Source organism: Pollachius pollachius (assembly GCF_949987615.1).
Source record: "Pollachius pollachius genome assembly, chromosome: 5".
NCBI classification, from domain to species: Eukaryota; Metazoa; Chordata; class Actinopteri; order Gadiformes; family Gadidae; genus Pollachius; species Pollachius pollachius.
This window is the reverse complement of record NC_136938.1, coordinates 23,906,192-23,930,978: the sequence shown is the minus strand read 5'-3', so window position 1 is coordinate 23,930,978 and position 24,787 is coordinate 23,906,192. Positions and strand designations below refer to the sequence as shown.

Genomic DNA, 24,787 nt, shown 5'->3' with positions numbered 1-24,787 from the left:
CCTGGCCGGGGCTCTGATGATGGGGCCCGTTCCCGTGTCAGGGATATCTTTCAGGCCTCTGGTGTTTCCAGAGAGCCTCCCTGGCCCGCCTCCAGCTCGCAGACACAAAGCAGGTGTGTGCTGACTCACGGTGGGGCCGCTGCAGTGATGTCAGCACGCCTGGCCCGCGCGGCTGATTGACTGCTGCTTTTTTTCCCTCCGCGTCCTTTGGCCGCTCGCGGATAATCAAGGCAGGGGTCTGTGCTTTTTTGCTCTTTGTTTGTTGTTGTTTTGTTTTTGTTTTGTAATCAGTGTCATGGCACCGTACAGCTCACGGCAGCAGCCCACAGTTTGCAGAAATCCGATTGGATGTTCTTTTGTGCTACAGGCTGTAGGTAATCCGGACCAGAGACGCAAATCGGCAGGGACCTCACAATACGATATAAGAACGATTTTCTGAGTGCCGATTAAAGTATTGCAATTATGTGCGTATTGCAATTTATATATTGCGATACGACATTAGTTGTCTTTTCCCACGTGAAGTTGATTTAGCGTTGTCTAGGATGTTGCTGTTCAGGTTCTTTAGCTCCAGCTGTGTCCACTTTTGTTTTTTAATTGACCGAGGCCGAACGGAACACGTAGTTGCAATTGACTTCTGGCCAACACACTATAGCGCCCTCTGTTGGAGGATGCCATTCATTTCCTTCCACTAAGATTACATTGAGATTTATGGCTTGATTTTCTTAAACATCAACATAGTTTTCGTCAACCAGATGACGTGAGTATCACGGAAGCAAAGTACACTCACCTGAATCAATTTTTCCTACTATTACTACTAATATTACAACTACTACTACCACTACTGCTACTACGACTAGTACACCACCAATACCAATTATTCAGTGTTGCAGAATAGTCTCATGGTTATGGGTGAAGGTTGTCGCTCTTCGCCATGTGTACCTGCGCTAAGCCCTGAGCAAGATGCCCTTAACCCTACCAGCTCAATACGACAAGGACCCAAAACAGTCCCTTGTAAATCACTCTCGATAAAATACCCTCCTAAATGGCTCAACAGTTAAACAGCAAACAGCACTACTACTACTAACACTACCAGGGCTAACAATAAATAATAAGTCATTCTAACACCAGCTGTGTGTCTCCTGTTGACATCGCCTGGCTGCACCAGATGGCCCGTGTGGAGAATCAAATCAGTTCTCTTTGTTGGTACTGGAAGGAAAGGAAGGGAAGGGCCAAAACACTAACTGTGAACTGTCATTTTCTCTCTCGGCTTGTGGCAGGGATCGCTTACCTGGGAGGGGTGTGCAGTGCCAAGAGGAAGTGTGTGTTAGCCGAGGATAACGGACTCAACTTGGCTTTCACCATCGCCCACGAGCTGGGTCACAAGTAAGGCTCAGGGCCAGCGCTGCTCTCTATGAATCTGTCTCTCCCTCTCCCTCTCTCTCTCTCTCTCGCTGCCTCTGTTCATCACGGTGTACCTAATAGTGTATATGAAGGTGTATATAACGGTGTATATAGCCGTGTATATAACCGTGAATTGAACAGTAATAGTGTATCTAATTGTGTATATAACAGTGTATATAACAGTGTTTATTATGGTTTCTTCAGGATTTTAGGTCAGATGTTTTTTTCCGTCATGTTTGTTTTGCTCTTGAGGGTGGAAGTGTCTTTGGAACGTGAGGATTGGTGTGCAAATTTACTCATTGCACTTTACACTTATTACGACACTTTCCCGAGGAATTGCCTTCATCAGCGCGCTCCCTTCGAAGATATCCTATGTCGTAGAATGGCTGACAACCGTTGGATTAGCGTTCAGCTTCTGAACATCCAGCATGAAATTAAAATAAACATTTGCGGGAAGATTAAAATAAACATTTGTGGGGGAAATTAAAATAAACATTTGTGGGAAATGGGGAGATAACTTCCATTGGTGCTGGAAACTTGTTTTACTTCGTTGAATACAATGTGTGGTGCAGCAGAAATGGTTTCCTTGGTTCATTGGGGTCATTGAAGTACCTGTGGTCTGTACTTATCCAGAAATGCATCTTTACTGCAAACCCGGTGGGTCTGACCTGCAAGCAATCTTGGCAGGTTGTCACCATTTTGAATTTGAAGGTGTCTCTTTGACACAGGGGGGCTGTGTCTCCAGAGCTGACATTGTCTGTGCATGTCACACAGTCAATACCTATAGCTCAACGCTGCTAGGTATGGCTCTTTTGCATTGCAATAAATACGAAGGGAGTCGAACACATGTCCTTCATTTGGGAAGTCATTCTTAGTGGACCCGGCAGTCTTTAAACGTTGTCGCTCAGAAGTAACAGAAACAATGTGTTGTCTTTTCATGCAGAATAAATATTTAATAACAACACAGAACAATCGTTTATGTTGTTCCGAGCGGTTAAGCAAAGCGTTAAGGGGCGGAAAAAATGAGATCGGAAACAATAGTGGATCTGTTCGGAGCGAACCGACATTGTCAATGTCCTGCTAAAGACAACGAGAAAAGACATGGTAAGTGTTTCTGACGCCAATAACTTGCCGTATTACCAGAGACAACAGATTGTTGATTCGAATGAATAACATTTGATCCGATTGTGCAAAATGGACAAAAAGATTTTTAGCAGCCTTAAACTAGTGCTAATAGTATTAGTGTGTGACGATGTGCAATAAAAATTGTCTCTGTTGCCAAGTTTTGGAAAATGCTGTCATTTGGCAATACAAAGTAAGCCCAAAACTTTTTTTTTAAAAGCCTTCTGGCTGTCAAGAACGTAATCTCTCTCTCTCTCTCTCTCTCTCTCTCTCTCTCTCTCTCTCTCTCTCTCTCTCTCTCTCTCTCTCTCTCTCTCTCTCTCTCTCTCTGGTGCTACCATTTTCGTCCTGTTTAGACGGATCAGATGATATTACAGTCAATTTCATTCAATCACATTAGAGTAAACTCTGTTGTGTTAGAAATTCCTGATTTGTGGGCTATTTTCCGATGAGCACATCGTAAAACAATACTACGTGTTATGCAAGCATTACAGATGTGCAAATGAAGCAAGACATTTAGAAACATAAAATCCATTTTAACGATGAACACATTGGACCGATCCCTGTTGTTTCAACTCTGACCGACGAATCAACCTCGCTCAGGAATCCACCTAAAGTGCTCCTCAGTCCTTATTTACTCCTGCCCTGAACTTTAATAAGGTGCATCCTAATCTAATCTCATGTTCCGCTAAAGTAGGCCACTCAACACTGCTCATACTAACACAGTACGCTAAATAAAGCCAAAGACATGCCTCACACACAGTACACCTACATATCGTTGGCCTCATAGCATAATTGCCTAAGTCATATTTTAAGGTTCATCATGTATTTTGGATTAAAAATGCTGAATATATGACTTTAGCAGATACTGAATATGGAATGCGAAAAGAACTTTGATTAGCTTCTTGTATAGCCAATGAGGCACAGTGAATCAGCAGCTTTGGCAGAGTACAGTTAGGTTACATATCACAATTTGGCCAAAATATGCAATTATGCTATGATGCTACGCAAATACATATTTTCAATAATTACAGGCTAATGAAAGTATGTATCGGGCCCAGATGTTGCCACTTTCATGCTTTACTTGTTTAGCACTGGTACAGCCAGGCAGACAATAGAGGAGGTGTTGATCCCAGCGCATTATTTTATGGCTCAGCCACACAGTGTGAGTGTGCCAGAATCACCTTTACACAAGCTTTGTGGTCAGCGCCAGTTCCCTCTGGGACTCTCCGGCCCGGCCCCGGCCAGCCAGACATCTCTCCCCAGCCCAGTGGGCTAGTAAGGGGATAAGCTGGCGTCGGAGTGGGCCTCTGTGTATACCGATGCCCAGGTATTGTGTAGGTGTGTGTTTGTGTGTGTGTGCATGTGTTTTTGTGTGTGTGTGTGTGTGTTTTTGTGTGTGTTTGTGTGGTTGTGCGCTCTCACAATGGTTTCAAGGATAACTTCTCAGCCAGGTTGGATATTTTGTGGAAAGCGCTGATGTTCCTGTACACTGCTCTGAGTTACAGTACACTGCAGTAATTGCACTAGAGACATGCATTGCTGTCCAGTTGAGTGCAGTTTAATGCCATCGGTTAACTTCTGATAAATGATCATAGATAGGTGAATTGTCCCTCTGTGCATTTCTGTGCATTTAGTGGATGGTAATAAATACTATTATACAATTGTCGGACTGCAGTTACTTTGTAATGCGAGAATACGTTTTACTGTGTCTTTGGTGAATAACCGACGACCCCTGGCTTGGCAGAGTGTCATTAATGTTGATCCATGTCAATGAGTTTCACGCTCCACCTGACTGTGGTCACCTGTGGTGCCGCACCGCTTCCAAACGCCACCCTGAAGGCTGTTCTTCATCCTGTTATTACTTACAAATGACTTGCTGCACACACGCTATGATTTTCAATTACAGCTCCAACTCTTAGGCGTGTTCTAATACGTTCTCTGCCCGTTGTGGCGTGCTGTTTTTGGGGGTATTTTTTGTGTTTTTCCCCTTGTGGTTCCCGGTGCTCCTGTGCTGTCTTCTTTCACGGCCGTGTTCGCTGATGTGTCTTTTAAGTTTATTCGGGGGTCTGATAAACAGCAGAATATACAGCTAATATTGCTTCTTGTGCTGAGGTAAGTAGGATGGGGTTGTGCTCATGTTCTGCAGCTTGTGAAGGATTGTGTTCAAAGTTCACAGACACATAGACGCACGCACGCACGCACGCACACACGCGCGCGCATACATGCACACACACAATCATACATAAATACACCTGCACACACACATACAAACACACACGATTGTGTTACCCTTTTTAAAAGTGTCCTTAGACATAGGTTTTTGAGTTATTGTTGAAATGGGTAAAGAAAAGGAAAGTGTGCGAGTCTGATAATTTATTAGGCCCTGACTCACTGTTCAAACCAGGCTTTTGTTTTTCATTTGCAAATGTAGGTCACGTCTTCAAGAGAAAAGCTGTAACTTTTCCTGCAGTCTTCCCTGTTTCAATACGTGTCCCTCTGTCATAATCTCTCTCTCCCTCTCTCGCTCTCCCTCTCTCTCTCTCTCCATCTGCCTCCCTCGCTCATCCAACCGTTATCTATCTTCTCTTCTTTCTTTCTTTCTTTCTTTCTTTCTTTCTTTCTTTCTTTCTTTCTTTCTTTCTTTCTTTCTTTCTTTCTTTCTTTCTTTCTGCTGCTGCATTGACACGCTCCTCATGGTCTCGTTCCCCAACTGAGGGAGTCGTCCTTCCGATGGTGTGGTTATGAGCTTTTAACTCGTAAACCTGGAAACAACACACTACAAGTATAAAGTAGATGTTGTATGATACCGCTCAGAGCGTTTTAACGACACGTTGATAGCTGTTTCCGACAAGGCAGAACAAATTAAATAGGTCAGGCGAAGGATTGTTTTGAGGGTCGATGCTACTAAATAACTTTTCAAACTTTTCTAGGTCACTCTGCGTGAAGAGAAACTAGCGGTTTCAACCTGATATCGCAACTAAACATTGGCTTTCGTCTTCCATGTGATGTATGACATCACAAGTCCGCATCAAGCAACAACATTTTTGGCCGACTTGCTGAATTGTTGTACCGATTTAAGTGGGCGTTCATGAGAATTATCCCAGGCAGGGACTCATTTTTTCAGATTATTTCCGACACCACATGAATGCAACATTCCTCAATCACACACACACACTGCCACAGACACACACACGCAGACACACACACACACACACACGCAGACACACATGCTGGGTGAGATATACTTTCCTGTGGAAGCTGGCCTCGGGCTGCTTCTCTCCTTGGCCAATACGTTACAGCTGTGGCTGAAGGGAAATGTTCAACATGGTCTGGGCCTTTTGTTGTGTCGCTGGAAGATTGTCCAGAGCGTTCACTTATGTTCATATTTTATGGTTTCTCCACCTATTTAAAGGTGTCTGAGAAAAATGCCGTACTATAACGTGTAATTACTGCTTTAAAGGTTGATCTTAATGTCAGACGTTACTGTACAATGCATGCTTGTCAAGTTGATGTTGCGTATTTTGTGTTGTGTAATGTGTATAATAAACTTAGTATTCTCTCTCTCTCTCTCTCTCTCTCTCTCTCTCTCTCTCTCTCTCTCTCTCTCTCTCTCTCTCTCTCTCTCTCTCTCTCTCTCTCTCTCTCTCCTCAGCATGGGAATGAGCCACGATGACGACCATGCCACCTGCACCGGACACTCCCACATCATGTCGGGCGAGTGGGTGAAAGGTCGTAACCCCAGCGACCTCTCCTGGTCCTCCTGTAGCCGTGACGACCTGGAGAAGTTCCTCAGGTTGTTTTTGCAGTCGTCTTTCTCTTTCTGTGGTTTTGTGCTCTCTGTCATGCACTCAGTCACTCAGTCACTTTATAACACAGACACACACGCATGCACACACACACACACACACACACACACACACACACACACACACACACACACACACACACACACACACACACACACAGAGTCTCAGATTGTGTCTCATGGTCCTAGCGGATTGGGGCCTGTGTATGCAGAGTTGCTACAGTCTACAATGGCCGGTTTAACTGCATCATGATGTGAAAGCGAATGGAAACTCTTAAGTCACTCTCAGGCTGGCCTGCCAACCGCCAGGCTCCTTCAGCCTCTGATTGGAATCCAGCGCTGGTTGCCGGTGCAGAACAGTGAATATGACTGCAGTGCGCAGAGGGAACACAACCTACAGGAACGATACTGTGTAGTAGGATGCATTATCGCTCGACGCAGTCCTCCAGTGGACGTTGAACTGAAAGCTTGCGTCTGAGGTTTCGGAGGTGGTTCCTCCTATATAACGGTGTAGTTGTCGCCCGGGTTAAGACGGGAAACGAATCAACAGAAATGTATAGGAATCGTACTTCATAGTTTATGACTCTGTTGTGTAATATTTAATATGAGTTGTTCACTTTACTCGTGACATATGCATGCTTTCAACGTGCATATACATAGCTGTTAATGCATTTTGTATTTTACTTTCGATTGGTCCTTCTCCCTGTATTTGAGTCCAAACCCGACTGTCTCCTACAGACAGTCGTACTTCCCCTCTCTCCCGCTACCTGGCACTTGTCCCTCCGCACTGCAGAGGAAGTCTGAGAAGCCATGACTTCACAATTTCCTGGCAACACGTGTCAATTTGGTCTTCAGAAAGGCAAATGTAATACTGATGGTTTGCATGCAACACGTTGAAGCGTTGACGCGCTTGTCCGTATGTGTGTTTGTTTGTGTGTGTGTGTGTGTGTGTGTGTGTGTGTGTGTGTGTGTGTGTGTGTGTGTGTGGGAAAGGCAGGGAGGACATTAGTAGGGACAACATTGCGATATTAGGTCTGATAGAAAGGCTTCACTGACAGGGGAGTACATGGGAGGTTGGTTTCAAGTAGACTTGTGTTTCATTTCCGAGTAAGTGAGCCGTTTCAAAATACCGTTCCTACAGAGAGCTTCAAATCAAAATGAAAGATTCCGATTTTGGAGAAGAGAGTTTTAAGTTAAGTCTCACATTCCCAACGGGGCCCACCCAAGGTGTTGTACAAAATCAATAAAGTATGTGTACACAACGGTATTGTAAGACAGGTCCACCAAATGGCAACTGTACAACTGATCTATCCAGCATACATCTAGGTGGACACGCCCACTTGTGATGTCACTAAGGTACAGGGACGGGCAAGTTTTCAAACGGCATGTAATGGTTTATCACACAAACTCCCAGGCCCCGTCCACACGGAGCCGAAACGGGCGAAAACGATCCGGTTTTATGCGGTTCAGGAATATCTCCGTAAAGATGGAGTCATTGCGAAACCGCATCGAGCTGTAGAAGCGCTGTAGTAACTATTCAAGGCGCTGCTTCTCCACCGAAAAAAGTGGAGCGCATCAAGCCTGTGCGCTGTATGCAAACATTCAGTCGCGAGGAGATTCAACCTTTTAAATTGAGCAGAAATACTTTTTAATGTACAGTTAGTAATTCAATTTATCAAGGGGCTTTATTTAAAGCTACAAAAAGAATACAAATAAAATAATAAATAAAAAATTCAACGCAACTCTTGACGTCCCCCGGCTGGTGGGGGGCTAATGACGTCATTGTTTGCGTTTCAAAAGACTTATGCGGTTTCACCAAAGAACCGGCTCCGTGTGGACGGGGCCCCAGTGGCGTAATACCACCCCTTTTAAATACAAACGTAAACGCATCAATTAGTCCTTGAACGTACGTCTGCGCCAAGCCGTGTGAGACAGCAGGGTGCCATGGAGGACAGGTGTAAACCGGTTGATATTAATGTGTTAATTATTTAATCAGCAGCAGATGTGGGGTAGTTTGCCCATTATATGAACAGACGCATGCTCACCGGAGCGAAGTGAATGAAGCCATGCGTGACTTAATGAGGCAGCCTACACACACGGTCTGAAGATAGCGTCGAGACAACGCACAGCACACAACCAGAGCTGTAGCGGCCATTAAACACACTGATGTGTCTGATGTGAAATGAAACGCAAAAAAAAACGCATCTCTTTTCACTTTGCCATTACCCCCCATCCTCACCAGGATAAACCGGGGTAGGGATCGTATTTGGGCCATCCTTTTTTTCCCGCTACATTTCATCCTTTAACCCATTTCTCATTTTTCGCACACCGAAACAGAGTCCAGCTGGAAGTGGCTAGAGAGGACTCTCTACCTTGGTGCAGCTGTCGACCGAAAAACACAGCCGTGCATCACACATACGCACGCACGCCCGCCCGCATGCACCCGCGCCAACACACACACACATGCACGCACAAACGAGGAACCAAGGCCACCAGGTTGTTGCTTTGCCTTGCATCACGGTCGTACATCAACGGTCAATGGTGACCTGTTTTCCGCATGCAGGCGCTAGGACTTTGAGCTGGGTGTCTTTCACACAAAATGTGCCCGGCAATAAATATATTTTTTGTGTTTGGGTGTGTCTGTGTGTGCGTGCTCATGAATGTGTTTGTGTGTGTTTTTGGGTGTGTCTGTGTGTACGTGTTAATGAATGTGCTTGTGTGTTAACGAATGTGCTTGTGTCTGTGTGTGTGTGTGTGTGTGTGTGTGTGAGTTCATGAATGTGCTTATGTGTGTCTGTGTATGTGTGTGTGTTCATGGGTGTGCTTGTGCGTGTGTGTGTGTGTGTGTGTGTTCATGAATGTGCATGTGTATGTGTGTGTGTGTGTGTGTGTGTGTGTGTGTGTGTGTGTGTGTGTGTGTGTGTCTGTGTGTGTGTGTGTGTGTCCGTGCATGTGTGTTTGAACACAGGTCCAAAGCCAGCGGCTGCCTACTGCACACGGACCCCCGGAGCCGGTACCAGGTACAGCTGCCCCCCAAGCTGCCCGGAATGCACTACAGTGTGGACGAACAGTGCCAGATCCTGTTCGGCACCAACGCCACCTTCTGCAGCGACATGGAGGTACAAAGCAACCGCTGTACACTTGAGCGCACCCCCACTGGGCCCCACAGATTTTTAGAATCCTGCCCCCGTTCATCTCAACCCTTGTGTTTGGGAGTTAGAGGAAATGTGCCACGGAATGTCATTAATGGGTAATGGCAGTGATCGTGTATAATGGTTGTGAGTGCGTCTGGTTAGCTATCTAGCTCTGTAAGCTAACTAGCTAGTAAGCTAGTTAGCTTACTCTAGTTATTCTAAATTCAAAAAGATTTACAGACACTGCTAACATACATAGGATTATGTCTTGAAATAACATTTCAACAACAACAACACTAACAACAATTAACTATATTCAAAGAAATACATAAATCATGAATGTGTTCACAAATTCATGAACCCACACACACCAACACACACACACACACACACACACACACACACACACACACACACGCGCACACTCTAGCTCCAGTGGGATCTGATTAGAAGATTAGAAAAGCACTCTTAGCAACACCGAGGCAATTGAAACTAGAAGGGCACTCTGAATGAGGAGGACAGACATTGTCCCGCACAAACACAAACGCACACATCCACCCACACCACGCACACACAAACACACACACATTTGTCCTGACTGACAGTTTCTAGTGGTTGCGGTGGTTTTACAACCGGGACACAGTCGGTAGTTTGGAGGGTAGCCTGAGGGCTTGACATTCAGAAGGCTTCTGTCAGGTCGACCTCCTCTTCTGCTCTGAGCGGAGATGCCTGGGATTCCTTGACATGACCACTATGATTTGAGACGTCTGCGACACCGCAGATTAGCTGGACTAGCCGTACACCTGTTATTGGCAGCGCAGTAGAAACAGGTGTACGTTGATATTTGAACGCCGCAGAGAGAATAATAATAATAGAGCAAATAATAATAACATTTGACAGCGCATGGGGTATGACCGTTGTATGGCTCTTTTGAACCTCTGGGGTGCCTTTGAAGGAACACGCTTTGTGTCTGTGACGTGTGTGCTAATCTACCGTGTGCATGTGTGCGCACGTGGTGCAGCATCTGATGTGCGCCGGCCTGTGGTGCCTGGTGGAAGGAGACTCCTCCTGCAAGACCAAGCTGGACCCGCCGCTGGACGGGACAGACTGTGGGGCCGATAAGGTGAGCGCCCTGGATGTATGTGGCTCAGGGGGTTCCTAACCCCCCCGCCCCCCGGGCTCCACGGTTCTGGGTTCGATGCCCGGATGTCCACAGCCTTACCAGTAGCGTCCTTGGGCCAAAAGTCGGAACATTTGATCACCTGGTCTTTAGACCTTTATCGGAAATCCCTGTTAATGTGGTGTCTTCGTCGTTTGGTGACTGGATTGTGTCAGCAAGGACGGCCAAAGTTTGTACTTCTGTTCGGAGCAGGTGTGTGCATCCGTTCCTGCAGACCTTTGCTCATGTATTACACAATATGGTCTGCCTGTTGCTCGCTCTCTCTGAGGTTTCATGGTTGTGTTTGTGTGTGTGTGTGTGTGTTCCCGGGGGGTCAGTGGTGCCGGGCCGGCGAGTGTGTGAGTAAGACCCCCATCCCGCAGCACGTGGACGGGGACTGGAGCCCCTGGAGCCCCTGGAGCATGTGCAGCCGCACCTGCGGCACCGGAGTCCAGTTCAGACAGAGGAAGTGTGACAACCCACCGTGCGTCGCCCGCAACCTCACGCAAAGCATGCTGGGAAACACCATGATGCATGCTGGGTAACATCCATGGTACGACCATGGACGGCTGTGACCCCGTCCCCCCCCCCGTCTCTCCTGTGCTCCGCAGGCCGGGCCCCGGGGGCAGGAACTGCCAGAAGGCCAGCGTGGAGCACAAGGCGTGTGAGGGGCCCCCCTGCCCTAAAGGGGGCCCCAGCTTCAGGGACCTCCAGTGTCTCTCGTACGACCGCCACGCCACCAAGAAGAAGACCAGCATGCTGATGGCCGTGATCAACGATGGTGAGGCGCCACTGTACACACACACACACACACACACACACACACACACACTCAAACGCTGCACACACACACACACTCAAACGCTGCACACACACACACACACACACACTCAAACGCTGCACACACACACACACACACACACACACACACACACTCACTGAAACGCTGCATACACACACACACACACACAAACACGCTGCATGCACACACACACACTGTATATACACACACACACACACACACACACACACTGCATATACACACAAACACATGTTGCATATACACACAGACGCACATGTTGCAACACACATACATTCACACGCACACGATCAAGATAAACACACAGACACACATGCTGCAACACACATACATTCACACACACACACACGATGAATATACACCCACACACATACACAAAGACGCTGTATATACACACACAAACACACAAGCTGCCTATACACAGTCACACGCACACACACACACACAAACACACACACACTGCCTTTTAACACACACACACACACACACACACACACACACACACACACACACACACACACACACACACACACACACACACACACAATAATACACAGGAACTCAGGGGATTACACACATTTATATAACCCATATAATAACTAAATAATGACTCGTTTGGAATGTCACTATAATCTGCTGGCGGAACAGATTTTTCTCTCTGTGAACTGGTGTTGGACAAGGCGATGCCTAAGTAAACTCCACTGAACTCAACCTTTCAAATGGGAACGTGTTTAACTTTTCTGTAAACACAAAAATTGTGTTTACGTACGGAGGCGGTGGCGCATTGAACATCTCATAGGGCCGCACACACACGCTTCCCGCACGCCTATAGTTTAGTTCAGCCGTAACCCCACGATGCAGCGTAACACCGTACACACAGTTGGCCGGTGAGAAAAGCCCCAGTTTACTGTTGAGCTAGCCTTGGCCGTCTATGTGACATGGTTCTCGCTAGCGGAATACACGTGCGGTCGACTAACGGGGAACCCACACTGCGCTGCTAAAGACCGATACACACTTGGATTTCGCTGCGGCGAAATTCGACGGCTTGAATTTTGCAAACATTTACATTCAGGGCGTTTAGCTTTTATCCAAAGCGACCCAATCCATTCCCTGTATAAAACAAAGATAGCTAGGCTAAGATGCTTCACGATGCTAAGTACTAGTTTTAAGTGGCAGGGTGTACAACATACAATAAGTGCCTACATTAAGTGCCAGGATGTGCAAAATACAATAAGTGCGTACATTAAGTGCCAGGATGTACAAAATACAATAAATGAGTACATTAAGTGCCAGGATGTACAAACATACAATAATTGCTTATGAGGGGCTTTTTTTTTCATGGGGGAAGGGAGGAGTAAGGATAGAGGGGGGTACGGAGGGAGGCTATGTAGAGTCCAGGTGAACTCTGAAAAAGGGATTCTTGTGTCTCTTGTGGAAGCTGGTGAGCGATCCTGCAGTCAAACTCCATTGGTTGTTTGTTGTTCAGAGGGAAACAATTTGCTTTTCCCGACCGCGGATATTAATGGGCTAAACACTCAAGCAGGAGAAACGTTATCGTCTCTACTCTAAGCTCTCCCCGACCGCAATCACGTTCATCATTCTGGCTGATCTACTTCATCATCACATCGCTTGGCCCTGTGTCTGTTTGTTTTCGTTCTCTTGATTCGTACATGGAGCACACTCGAAACGGGATGTAATTGTGTTTCGTTTCGAGATAAAAACAGTGTTCTCCAGCCTCCCTCCTTCAGCCCTAACTCCCTTGAATCCTTCTTGCCTCCTTGACTTTTCTTGTTTAAACTCTCCTAACCCCCCCCCCCGGCTCCTACTGCTTCGAGACGTCATTTGAGGACGAGCGTTTAGGCCCTGCCTGGTGGCAGATGGATCTTCCCCGGTGGTATAGCAGCCGAACATTGTGTCCTGATGGCTTAAAGTCACCGGTCTAATGCCTTTCAACTTTTTATTTTCTGCTTGTGTGGCTTTATGTGTGATGTCTGTTTGCTTTGTGTGTGTGCGTGTGTGTGTGTGTGCGTGCGTGCGTGCCTGCGTGTTTGTGTATGTGTGTATACTAATGTGTGTGTCTGTGTGTGTGTTCATGACTGCAGAAAAGCCCTGCACGCTGTTCTGCAGCCCCATTGGCCGGGATATTCCTGTTCTGATGTCGGACCGTGTGATGGACGGAACCCCCTGCGGACCCTACGAGACAGACCTGTGTGTCAACGGCAGATGCCAGGTAAACACACACACACACACGCACACACGCGCACACGCGCACCCACACACACATAAACACATTTAGACACACGCAACCACGCACTTACACACATACAGACACGCACGCACACACACACACACACACACACACACACACACACACACACAGACACACACAAACAGACTTACACATGCCCACACGCACGCACACACACACACACACCCACACAAATACACATACAGACAGGCATACACAAACACTCACAAACACACAGACACATATGCACATAAGCACACCCACACACGCAGACACATATATACACACACACACAGACTCTCCCTGCCTGGGGATTTGGGCAGAGGCCCACAGTACTTCTTGGCGCCGCTCTCCGTGTCTGTGTTCGGTCCAAACATGATTAGCCATGTCACATTTGAGGACAGAGTCATGCTTTGTTTTCCCGTTCACCTCCCAGACAAGCTAAGGTAATGCTTCTTTGGGAATGCTCACTGCAGAGTTGCATGCTACCATAAACTTCACTAATCCCTTAAAGACAACCTAGGCAAGCAGTCTCTGTCACCGCTTTTTGGATGTCCTGGTCCTATCATCGCGGGGCAACGTTTAAGCCCATGACAGTAGCCCCTGAGGCTAGAAGCTAGTTTCCATCCACTACATAGAGGTGCCAGGGGCGACTGGGCGCCTGATACCGGTCGAGTTGAACAAACATTTGACCTTGACTGTCAAACAGGGGCAGGCTTGAGCCTTTCCTTTGGGGCTCTTTCTTTCGAATTTCTCGGAATTCAAAAGGAAAGCAATCATCTCCAGTTGAAAAGAAGCAAAGTCGAAGTCGGGTTCTTTTCGTGGGGACGAGAGCTCCTTGATTAATGTGTTCCCGATACACATTAATCGTTGTAACCTTTTCACGGCGGGGAGGTAAACAATATTTGAGAGTGTTGAGGCAATTTAGCAGTCTGGCGTTCTGTGCCTGTTCTTCAGGATGCATCAGTTTCCTTTTGACACCTCCAATCTGGGCACCATCTTAGTCAGCTGTAAACCATAAGCCCTTCAAATCCTCAGATGTTGACTCCTCTTCCTTCTCTTGAATTGCATCCACTCTCCGTTCTTTAACAACGTTTCCACAGTACCTGTGTGGCCTCACTTTGTTCTTTGTGGCTGCTGGTTGTATTAGGTTCTTAGTCAAATAGGATTAAAGGTGTTGTGGAAAAGCCTGGCTCACGATCAGTGGAGCAAACTTTATTCAGAGCAAGCTGATTAAACAAAGCACGCAGGGCAAAAGATTGTACATGCGGCATGTGGAGAAACTGTTCCACCAGATCCCATGGTAACACTTACCGGTCTTTACTCATAAAGTCCAACACGTCCATTAATGCCAGGGGATAGGACCTGAAAGACCTGAACAGTACCTGATTGGTACCTTCTACTGCAGGTCGGACCAGCAAGACTTCATGGTAAATGGACTGTATTTATATAGCGCATATATATATTTTGTAACCAGTGGCCACTCAAAGCGCTTGACAATATTGCCTGACATTCACCCATTCATACATTACATACATTCGCACAACGACGGCGGTGGCAACCACGCGATGCGACAGCCAGCTCATCGGGAGCAGTAAGGGTATAGTTTCTTGCTCAGGAAACATCTCGTCACTCAGCTAGGGGTAGCCGGGGATTCAAACTAGCGACCTTCTGGTCACCAGCAAACCCGCTCTACCTCGACAGCCACGTACTGCCCCCACTTCAAGCTGGAGACGCTGGGTGCTCACCACTGCAAACCTTTCATCGGAGCCTTTGAATGTGGCACTTGCTCCGGAGCTGTGGCAGCCGGCTCAAGGCCGGCCCCCCCCCCCCCCCCCCCCCCCACACACCCGAGGAGGGGTGAGGAGTTGATCTGGGTCTGGTGTCCCCACCACACTGGAGTCTGCCCTCGTGTTTATTTGCTAAATGTTGGATGCCAGGACATTTGGGAGGAATTCCCCTCGCCTCTGGCCAAGAGCGAGAGAGCAGGGAGGGGGGGGAGAGAGAGAGAGAGAGAGAGAGAGAGAGAGAGAGAGAGAAATGGGTAGAGAGGGACAGAGATCAGAGAGGGTGGGGGGGGGTGTAGAGGGTCTGAAATGTCAAGTATTTACACAATTATTAAGAAACAAATACTTTAACAAAATGCTCACTTTTTTGCACAACATTTGCTAATGACTTATGTGTCCTTTGCTGTGCATGTATACATGTATGTTTGTGTGTATGTGAGTGACTCTGGCTTCATACCCTGAATGAAGTGCTGCAGAAGAGGTTGCCTTTAATCTGTCCCATGTGTTGGGAAGCAGGCCCCTCAAAGTCCACCCTTCCCTGAGTCTCTTTCTTTCTCTCTCTCTCTTTCCCTCCCTCTCCCTCTGGCTCTCTCCCTCTCTTCTCCCTATCCTCTCTCTCTCTCTCTCTCTCTCTCTCTCTCTCGCTCTCGCTCTCGCTCCTCTCCTTCCCTCTGCCTCTCATTCTGTCGGTTCTGCGACTGGCATCTGTGGTCTCCTTCTGTCTTCTCGCTGAGTTTACGTCCTTTCAAATCTGCTGCAGTCCGCTGGATGTGAATTTTGTGGTGTTTGTGTGTGTGTGGGTCTGTGTGTGTGTGTGTGTGTGTGTGTGTGTGTGTGTTCAGAGAAGCCCCACCGTTATCAAGGTACTTATTCCTACTCTTTTACCTGAACTTGTGTGGGGATAGGGGGGTGGAGGGAGAGAGATGGGAAACGAGGCACAGGGTCTTACTGAACCGGCCCCATCAGCCGAGTCGGGAATATTTTTCCAAGCAGGAGTGTGCAAAATCCTGGAATGCTAGGAAAACCGGAGGAAGGGAGATCAAGGAATGGTCTGGAATGGGAGAGCGAGGGGGGGGCAGGGGCAGGGGCAGTGGGGCAATGCACAGCGAACCAGGGCAGGCAGACAGGAAATGGGGGGTGAGGAAGCATATTATTCAGGTATAAGCAGTGAAAATATACTTTCTGGTCTGGCGGCAGGGTGGGGGGCGGGGGTGTGTGTTAGGCTTGGGGGGGGGGGGGGGGGGAACCGGTGAGTTGAATAAGGGAACTGGGAGGGCCCCTCGAAACCCCCACCACACACACACACACACTGAGGGCACGCAGAGGCCTGACTCAGCACTCTGCACACAGCGCTGCGTTCCGCGGTGGATGTGCACGTGCAAAACGCTGCTCAATGTCTGAGTCGGCAGCGATAGGAGCTAGCAGCTAGCAGCTACCTGCTAGCTGCTAGCAGGTAGCTGCTAGCTGCTGCCGGTGGCCCATATTCCTCTTTGTCTAGAGGAGAGGCTGGGGGATGTAGACGCAGGAATGCCAGACCTAATACCTGCACATGTGCGTGGGTAATAGGTTAGTGCACACACACACACACACATATACATCCACACACACTTCAATGCATCCATGCATACATACACGCCCAAAAGCATGCACGCACACACATAGGCACACCTCGCAGAAAGTCACACACACACACACACACACACAACCGCACACACACAGACTCCTGGAAAAAGCTAAATGTGTGTGTGTGCGATAGGAGTGGTGCGTTAAATAGTAGCATATTGATGACCTGAACCAATTTTTCTGTTAGCTTGCATGTTTTTTAAAGTCTGGTATTTTAAGCAGCTTAATCATCATGTATGTGTGTGTGTGAGTATCTGTGTGTGTGTGTGTGTGTGTGTGCGTGTGCGTGTGTGTGAGTGTCATGGGACCTATGCACTTAATGCCCTATCCAGCACAGAGGTGTAATTTAATGAGACAAGAATGTTTCCGTAAGCAGACTGTCACAGGGCGCAGTCTGATGAAGCTGTTGGAGACACCAGACTTTGAAAACATGTTTTTGTGTGTGTGTGTGTGTGTGTGTGTGTGTGTGTGTGTGTGTGTGTGTGTGTGTGTGTGTGTGTGTGTGCGTGTGTTAGTATGTGTGTTTATATGCGTGTGTGTGTTTGAGGTGTTTTTATGTCTGTGTGTGTGTGTGTGTGTGTGTGTGTGTGCAATAGGAATGGTGAATTAAACAGCAGCATATTGATGTCCTCAACTTATTTCTCTGTTTGCTCGCTTCATCAGACTGTGCCCTGTGTCAGTCTGCTTACGGAAACATTCTTGTCTCATTAAATTACACCTCTTTGTTGGATAGGGCATTAAGTGCATAGGTCCCATGACACTCACACAGATGCACACACACACACACATACAGGCATGTACACACACACAAAGGCTCAGACACACAGACAGAAAGCCACAGCATTTTCAGAGCATAACGGCATAAATGGCCAATATCCATGCCATTGAGGAACACTGTTCTCACAGACTTACACACACACACACACACACACACACACACACACACACACACACACACACACAAAGTAAGTATTGGTCATGCTAAATCATATCCCATTAATAAAAACACATTTTGAGGCTTTCCGTTGGATATTGTTTTCTTCAGGGTTTTCTCCTCTTTTCTTCTTCTGCGGTTTCAGAGGATCGGCTGTGACGGCATCATCGGCTCCTCTGCCATGGAGGACCGCTGCGGGGTGTGCAACGGAGACGGCCGCTCGTGCAAAATAGTGAGGGGGGACTTCAACCACTCCAAGGGCATGGGTGAGTGTGTTAGTGTGTGTGTGTGTGTGTGTGTTAGTGTGTGTGTGTGTGTGTGTGTGTGGCTTGTTGCAAGGGTGTATGTGCATAACGGCTGCACGTTGAATCTTGAACAACTGTTGATCTGCCGGTGTGTGTGCGTGTATGCGTGCGTGCGTGCGTGCGTGCTTGTGCATCTGCAAGTCGAGTGTTTCTGAGTGTGTACATGGTAGTGTGTGCGCATGTGTTTTCATTTTGAGCCATATTGACTCTGACTCACCAATGTTTAAATAAGGATTGCGGCACGGTTTACATGTTGAATAGAGTGTGTGTGCGCGCGTGTGTGTGTGTTTGTGTGTGTCTTTGGATGTCTGTGTGTGTGTGTGTGTGTGTGTGTTTGTGGATGTCTGTGTGTGTGTGTGTGTGTGGATGTTTGTGTATGTGTGTGTGTTTACGCGTGTGTTTGTGTTTGTGTGGCCGGGTAAATGTGCGGGTGCGCGCGCCCGCGTGTGTGTGTGTGTGTGTGTGTCTTTGGATGTCTGTGTGTGTGTGTGTGTGTGTGTGTTTGTGGATGTCTGCGTGTGTGTGTGTGTGTGGATGTTTGTGTATGTGTGTGTGTTTACGCGTGTGTTTGTGTTTGTGTGGCCGGGTGTATGTGCGGGTGCGCGCGCCCGCGTGTGTGTGTTTGTGTGTGTGTGTGTGTGTGTATTGATGCGGTGGGTCCAATGTGAGACCAGCCGGCCAAGTGACCCCCCTCCCCACCCCCCCCTGCTCTGTCCTGTTCCAGCCGCCGATGGGCTGTGTAAGAGGGTTTCTACCTGTGTGATGCCTAAACCCAGAGCGGTCCCCAAGTGTTTCTCATGTAAGATGCATGCACTGTTCGTGTGTGTGCGTGTGTGTGTGCTGCCGTGCTTCCATCCCTCTCTCCTTCGTGCTCTCATGTTCTCTCCCTCTCACTGTCTGTGTGCACGCTCCTGTGTGTGTGTGTGTGTGTGTGTGTGGAATTTTTGGCTTTGACTTTTTTCGGGTGAGATCGATGAGAGAGCCCGTCTCTCTGGGGCCCTCCTGGGGCCCTCCTGGGGCCCTCCTGGGGGGATTGGGGGGTTTGTTTTCTGGGGGGGGGGGGGGGGTAACAGAAAAGAGAGTGAAACGCGTTTCCACCACAGGGACATCAGCAAGGGCCTGACCCACCCTCCTGCAGTACCCCGCCACAGGGAAGCCGTCCTCCCCTTAAGGCGCGGCCCCTCCTCTCTCTCTGGGAGGCGGAACCATAGGGGACCGCTCGGTACCACACGCCTCGGCCCCCACCGGGGTTTAGTATCACCTGGCCCCCTGGGGCCTCACAGCCTGCCCTCCCCACCGCTGGCTGTGGAGGTGATAGAAATATGGATGTGAGAGAACACATCCATACTATTTAATATGAAGCCCTATAGGAAAGATATCACCTCAGCCAGCCCATATTATACTTGATCCTTCCACTATGCAGTTGGGATATCGCTATACATCCATGGCCAGGACTCACACATTACCCCACCCGTTCCCCGGCCCCCCCAACGTGAACCCACAGAGTGGAGGTGCGAGGTGGAGGGGGAGACGGGAGTGTCGTTCATGGTGGTGGTGTTTTATGGGTGGAAGGGTGCTGGTAAGGGTTCCCAGTATCAGACGACTCAAGTTGCTGATAATTGTCTGCTAAGAACTAGGATCAGAAGCGCAGGAACAACACTAGTTTGTGTTTGGTGCCTTCCGGCGCTCGTGGTTTGGTTTGAGTGTTTAGTGGTGGCTATGGATCATGTTCCTGGGCGACTTTGACCTGGTCTCTAGTGTACCGCGGTTTGCTGCTGGTGTGTTGTTGGAGCGGTGGGTGCTGGCTGGGGTGTCGGGTGGGTGCGGTGTAGCTCTGGTTAGGTGCTGCCCTGGTGAAGCGGTTCGGGTAAGTATGGTTTTGGCTTGGTGTGGTGTGTTTTTAGTGCTGTGAACAGAGCCAAGCAGCCCAGCAAATGAAAGCCCGACCAGTTTTGCGGAAATATAGACGATTACAATCCATGACTTTTCCCCCAAAAGATATGATATGATTATAATTTGAACAACTGAAAACAATTGTAAGCTGATTGTGCTGAAAAAGTAATCCATTGCACAATCTCAACAAAAACTGTAACATAATCAAAACAAGGCCAGTGCATACAGAGACGGTCCTTCCTTCTCTGTATGCAGCTCTTCCCGTTCGACACCTGCTGTGGCTTTCACCGCTAACGCGCCCTCACACCCAACACATCCCTCACCGTGCTAGGGCATTCATTTTATGCGCTGCTTTGATTCTCGAGTTGTGTTATGCTATTCTGTGTTATGTGAGTGTGTGTGGGTTTGGGTTTGTGTGCGCGGTGTGTGTTTGTGTTTGGTGGGTTAGGGCTGGTGGTCACCACGGACTATTTTTGAGTCTCTTTCCACTCTTTCTTTACCCACACTGTTTCTTAATGTATGCAGAAGACAACACAATCTTATAGCAGGCGATTTTAAATCCGCCATTAAAACCCACACATCATTTCAAACAGATTGCTCCACTGCACATACATCAAGCAAGCGATCACGTAGTCACACACATCGAGAGAACTTCATTCAGTATCGGCCCATGCACATTATCTCACACACACACAAATGCACGCACGCACACACACACACACGCACACGCACACACACACACACACAAAAACATATACACGTATGCAGACACACACACACACACACACGTCCACAGAGGCTCTGGTCCCCCCCCCCCCCCCTCACACGCTGTCTCTCCCTCTGCCAGGCTACATCGAGGCAGCCGTCATCCCCACCGGAGCCCGGAGGATCAAGGTGGTGGAGGACAGACCCTCCCACAGCTTCCTGGGTAAGTCACCGGCGCCACGCCTCGTCGCCGCGGGGGGGGGGGGGGGGGGGGGGGGGGCGTTTCCACGCCAACCCCGCGACGCTCACACACCTGTGCCGACCGATGCTCGCACCGGCGCACACCTGTCTGACGCACACCCACACCCAGGAATAGAAAGAAAAGCGGGGAGGAGCATCCGAGGGGACGTCGACCTGTCTCCAGGCCGGCAGCGGCAGCAGCAGCAGCGCCGCCGGCCGTGGCGCCAGAATTTAATTGCAATCAACGGTCTGCTTGTGCGTTTGGGACGTAGCCGGCCAAGGGATGGCGATAATTGTTCTGCCGCTGAATGGAATTACACTAAGCCCTTAAAAAACCTAATTTAAAGGGAATCAGGGAACAAAAATAGCTTGTTCAGCTCCCAGGGAACAGCCTAAACAGCTGAATAACATCCCGAGTAACACCCTGCTCTGTTTTTTCTCCGTAAATAAAAACGACAGTGACGCGGTGTCTCCCAGGCGATATATTTCAGTGCCGTCTTCAAGGCCAAACAGCGATTCTGAAGGCTCATCGGTGCTTTGTCTTCAATGACTGCTTCTCTCTCGAGTTTGGCTCGCGTTCTGGAGCGTCGTCGAGGCATCGTGGGTCACGTCATCGGTTCAGAACGAGAACACGTACGGTCCAGAACCACACCTGCCACTGGGGGCCAGAGTCCTGATTTGACCGCTGATTACGTTTTGGTTTTAACGCACAATCCAATAATTTTTGAGCACAATCAACTCCATCCGACCGCACAGAGAAATGAAAACGTGTTGCTTCACCGTGCTGTCATTGTGTGTTGTTGCGGCATGGAAATTCACGTCACATTGAGTTGCAATGCACTTTGTGTTGCATTGTGTTTGATAATATGTTCTGAGTTCCATAAGGACACAGTTTAAGTGTGTTTCTATAGACAAGGATAAACAAATATGCATTTGTTTGGATCCCCTTGTTTGTTTTTGTTTCTGCTGGTATTGTCTACTGCTGACACACACACACACACACACACACACACACAGACACACACACACACACACACACACACACACACACACACACACACACACACACACACACACACACACACACACACACACGCGCACACACACACGCACACTGTACAGTCAACAAACAGAATCCATGTGCCTGTGAAACCAGGCCCATGTTGTGTTTAATTAGCGGCGGAATCATTTGACTGATACAAACGGAGATCTCCCTCAGTTTACGCTAACACAAACATGCTACACATCAAACTGCGGCGCACGCACATACAAACAAACACATAACCCCCACACAAAAACACTAACACACACACACACATCCACACACATAACCCCGCACACACAAACACACACACACAAACATACACTGATGTGCACACGCAAACACACACACACACACACACACACACACACACACACACACACACACACACACACACACACACACACACACACACACACACACACACACACACACACACACACACACACACACGCTTTCTCAGAAATAAAAGTAGGTTAATTCTGGCCATGCAGCGGCGTAGCTGGTTGGCAGGACTTAAAGAAAATGCATAATCCACTTCAAGAGCTGCTTTCAAAAACCGAGTGTGGTGCCTTGGAACTCTGGGGAGTCGCAGGAAGAAGTAAACATCAGCGACCCGGCGAGGTACTTGATTTCCATTTGGCTGTTTGTCCTTGACGGAAAAGAAGAAGAAAACCTTTGTCTGAGAATTAGTTTTGCCCCGGTCCCTAAGCTTTGCAGAGGGGCCGTTACAAAGCAAGCCTACAGCGCCTCTCTCTTCTGGCACTTGGGTTTTAAGAGCCCCCAAATAATAACAAGGGTTGCGCTCCAAGCACACGTTTTGTATTAATTAGTTAGTCTTGTGTTGCCCTAATGAACACCACACAGCAACCCAGCTTCAAAGCTTTTCTCTGGCATGGACGTGTCTGTGTGTGTGTTTCTCTTCTCTTTTTCCACAGTTTTGCGAGCTAAGTTATGGGCCGCACAGCGTTGAGAAACATTGTTTTTTATTGAATAAGTAGGACTGGAATTATCTTGGGTTGTTTGACATTTGGCAAAGTGAGAAAAAGGGTGTGGGTGCATGGGCTCCATATCTCCACCACTGTTCTCCTCTTGTTCCCCCGTCTCTGTCTCTTTAGAGATTCGTCCAGAAACACACTGCTCTTTGTTTGCAGAGCTTCCAGTGGCATCCCTCCCTGGAGTTGCCTAACAGTGCCATGCGTTTGATGTCCAAATACTGTATTTGTTTTAAACAGAACAAGGCTAAAAGGAGGCTTATCTTAAATGGGTCTAATGGAGGTACTGCCTAGCCCATCTGATCCCTCTGATAACCGTGGTCCTCCTCCCACTTCCTCCCCTCTCCCCCTTGCCTCCTCTCTCCTCCTCTCTCACCCCCTCTCTACCCTTTTTCCTCCTCTCCCTTTCCCCCCCTCTGTTCTCTCCTCTTCCCGTCTCACCCTCTTCCACCTCTTGTCCTCTCCCTCTCTCCTCCTTTCCCCTTCCTCTTTCTCCTCCCTTTCCTCCTTTCTTCTCTCTCCTCTCGCCCTCTCCTCCTCTCTCCCCTCCGCCCATCGCCTCCCCTCTTCCCATCTTCCTCTCCTCCCTCTCCCCTCCTCCCATCATCCTCTCCTCCCTCTCCCCTCTTCCCATCCTCCTCTCTTCCTCTCTCCTCCTATCCCCTCCTCTCCCATCTCTCCTCTCTCCTCCCCTCCCATCCCATTCCCCCCCCATCCCCTCCCCCCTCCACAGCCCTCCAGGACTCCAGTAAGCGCTCCATCAACAGTGACTGGAAGATCGAGCTGCCGGGAGAGTTCCAGCTCGCAGGAACCACCGTCCGCTATGTGAGGCGGGGGCTCTGGGAGAAGATGTCTGCCAAGGGACCCACCAAGTCCCCCCTCCACCTGATGGTAAGGACATCAGCCTCCTGTCGACACACACACACACACACACGTGCATGCTGTATACCTCTGGTTGAAAGCGTACGCACATCAGACACGGGGAGGAAGGGAGAACGCATCAGAATCCGATCAGGCGGGGGCTGAGAGGAGATGTGCCGACCTTCGCTTGCAACCCGATGTTGCCATGGTGATTTTTTAAACAACACCAGTATTTGTTTAAAAAAATCTGCAGTTGAGTCCACCTTGAACTTAACTGCAGTTGAGAGGTTTACCGTTGTGAGCTATACACACACACACACACACACACACACACACACACACACACACACACACACACACACACACACACACACACACACACACAAGTAGGCCCCCACTCTGGATGTGGGGACCCCATCCAGAGGGCTGAGGGCCTACTTGTGCGTGTTTGTGTGCGTGCGTGCGTGCGTGCGTGTGTGTGTGCGTGCGTGCCTACGTGTGGATGTTCTCCTGCTCTCCTTCATCCCACTTGGTTGTTTGAAACGGTGAAGCAGGTTTTTGTTCCTGCAGAGCTATGATTGCTAATTCAATAGCAATTATGTTTTGAATGGTGTGCTCCAGTTGAGATACATTGACGGGTTGTGAGTAATGTCAAGGAACAATGTATACAGTGCTTTGTTACTTAGTAACCATAGCTTCAGACCTGCCGC

General features: G+C 48.5%; 1 protein-coding gene across 1 annotated transcript in view; it reads left to right on the top strand.

Annotated features, from left to right (window-relative positions):
- Window positions 1-24,787, top strand: part of adamts17 (ADAM metallopeptidase with thrombospondin type 1 motif, 17) — a gene marked incomplete at both ends in the record, with an annotated part of 69,266 nt that overhangs the window by 24,704 nt on the left and 19,775 nt on the right. The window contains 11 exons of the mRNA XM_079737011.1: window positions 1,278-1,383; window positions 6,179-6,319; window positions 9,300-9,450; window positions 10,487-10,588; window positions 10,963-11,108; window positions 11,236-11,405; window positions 13,547-13,674; window positions 18,182-18,302; window positions 19,066-19,140; window positions 21,082-21,162; window positions 23,950-24,107. Coding sequence (XP_079593137.1) covers window positions 1,278-1,383; window positions 6,179-6,319; window positions 9,300-9,450; window positions 10,487-10,588; window positions 10,963-11,108; window positions 11,236-11,405; window positions 13,547-13,674; window positions 18,182-18,302; window positions 19,066-19,140; window positions 21,082-21,162; window positions 23,950-24,107 — 1,379 coding nt within the window. The remainder of the gene's footprint in view (window positions 1-1,277; window positions 1,384-6,178; window positions 6,320-9,299; window positions 9,451-10,486; window positions 10,589-10,962; window positions 11,109-11,235; window positions 11,406-13,546; window positions 13,675-18,181; window positions 18,303-19,065; window positions 19,141-21,081; window positions 21,163-23,949; window positions 24,108-24,787) is intronic.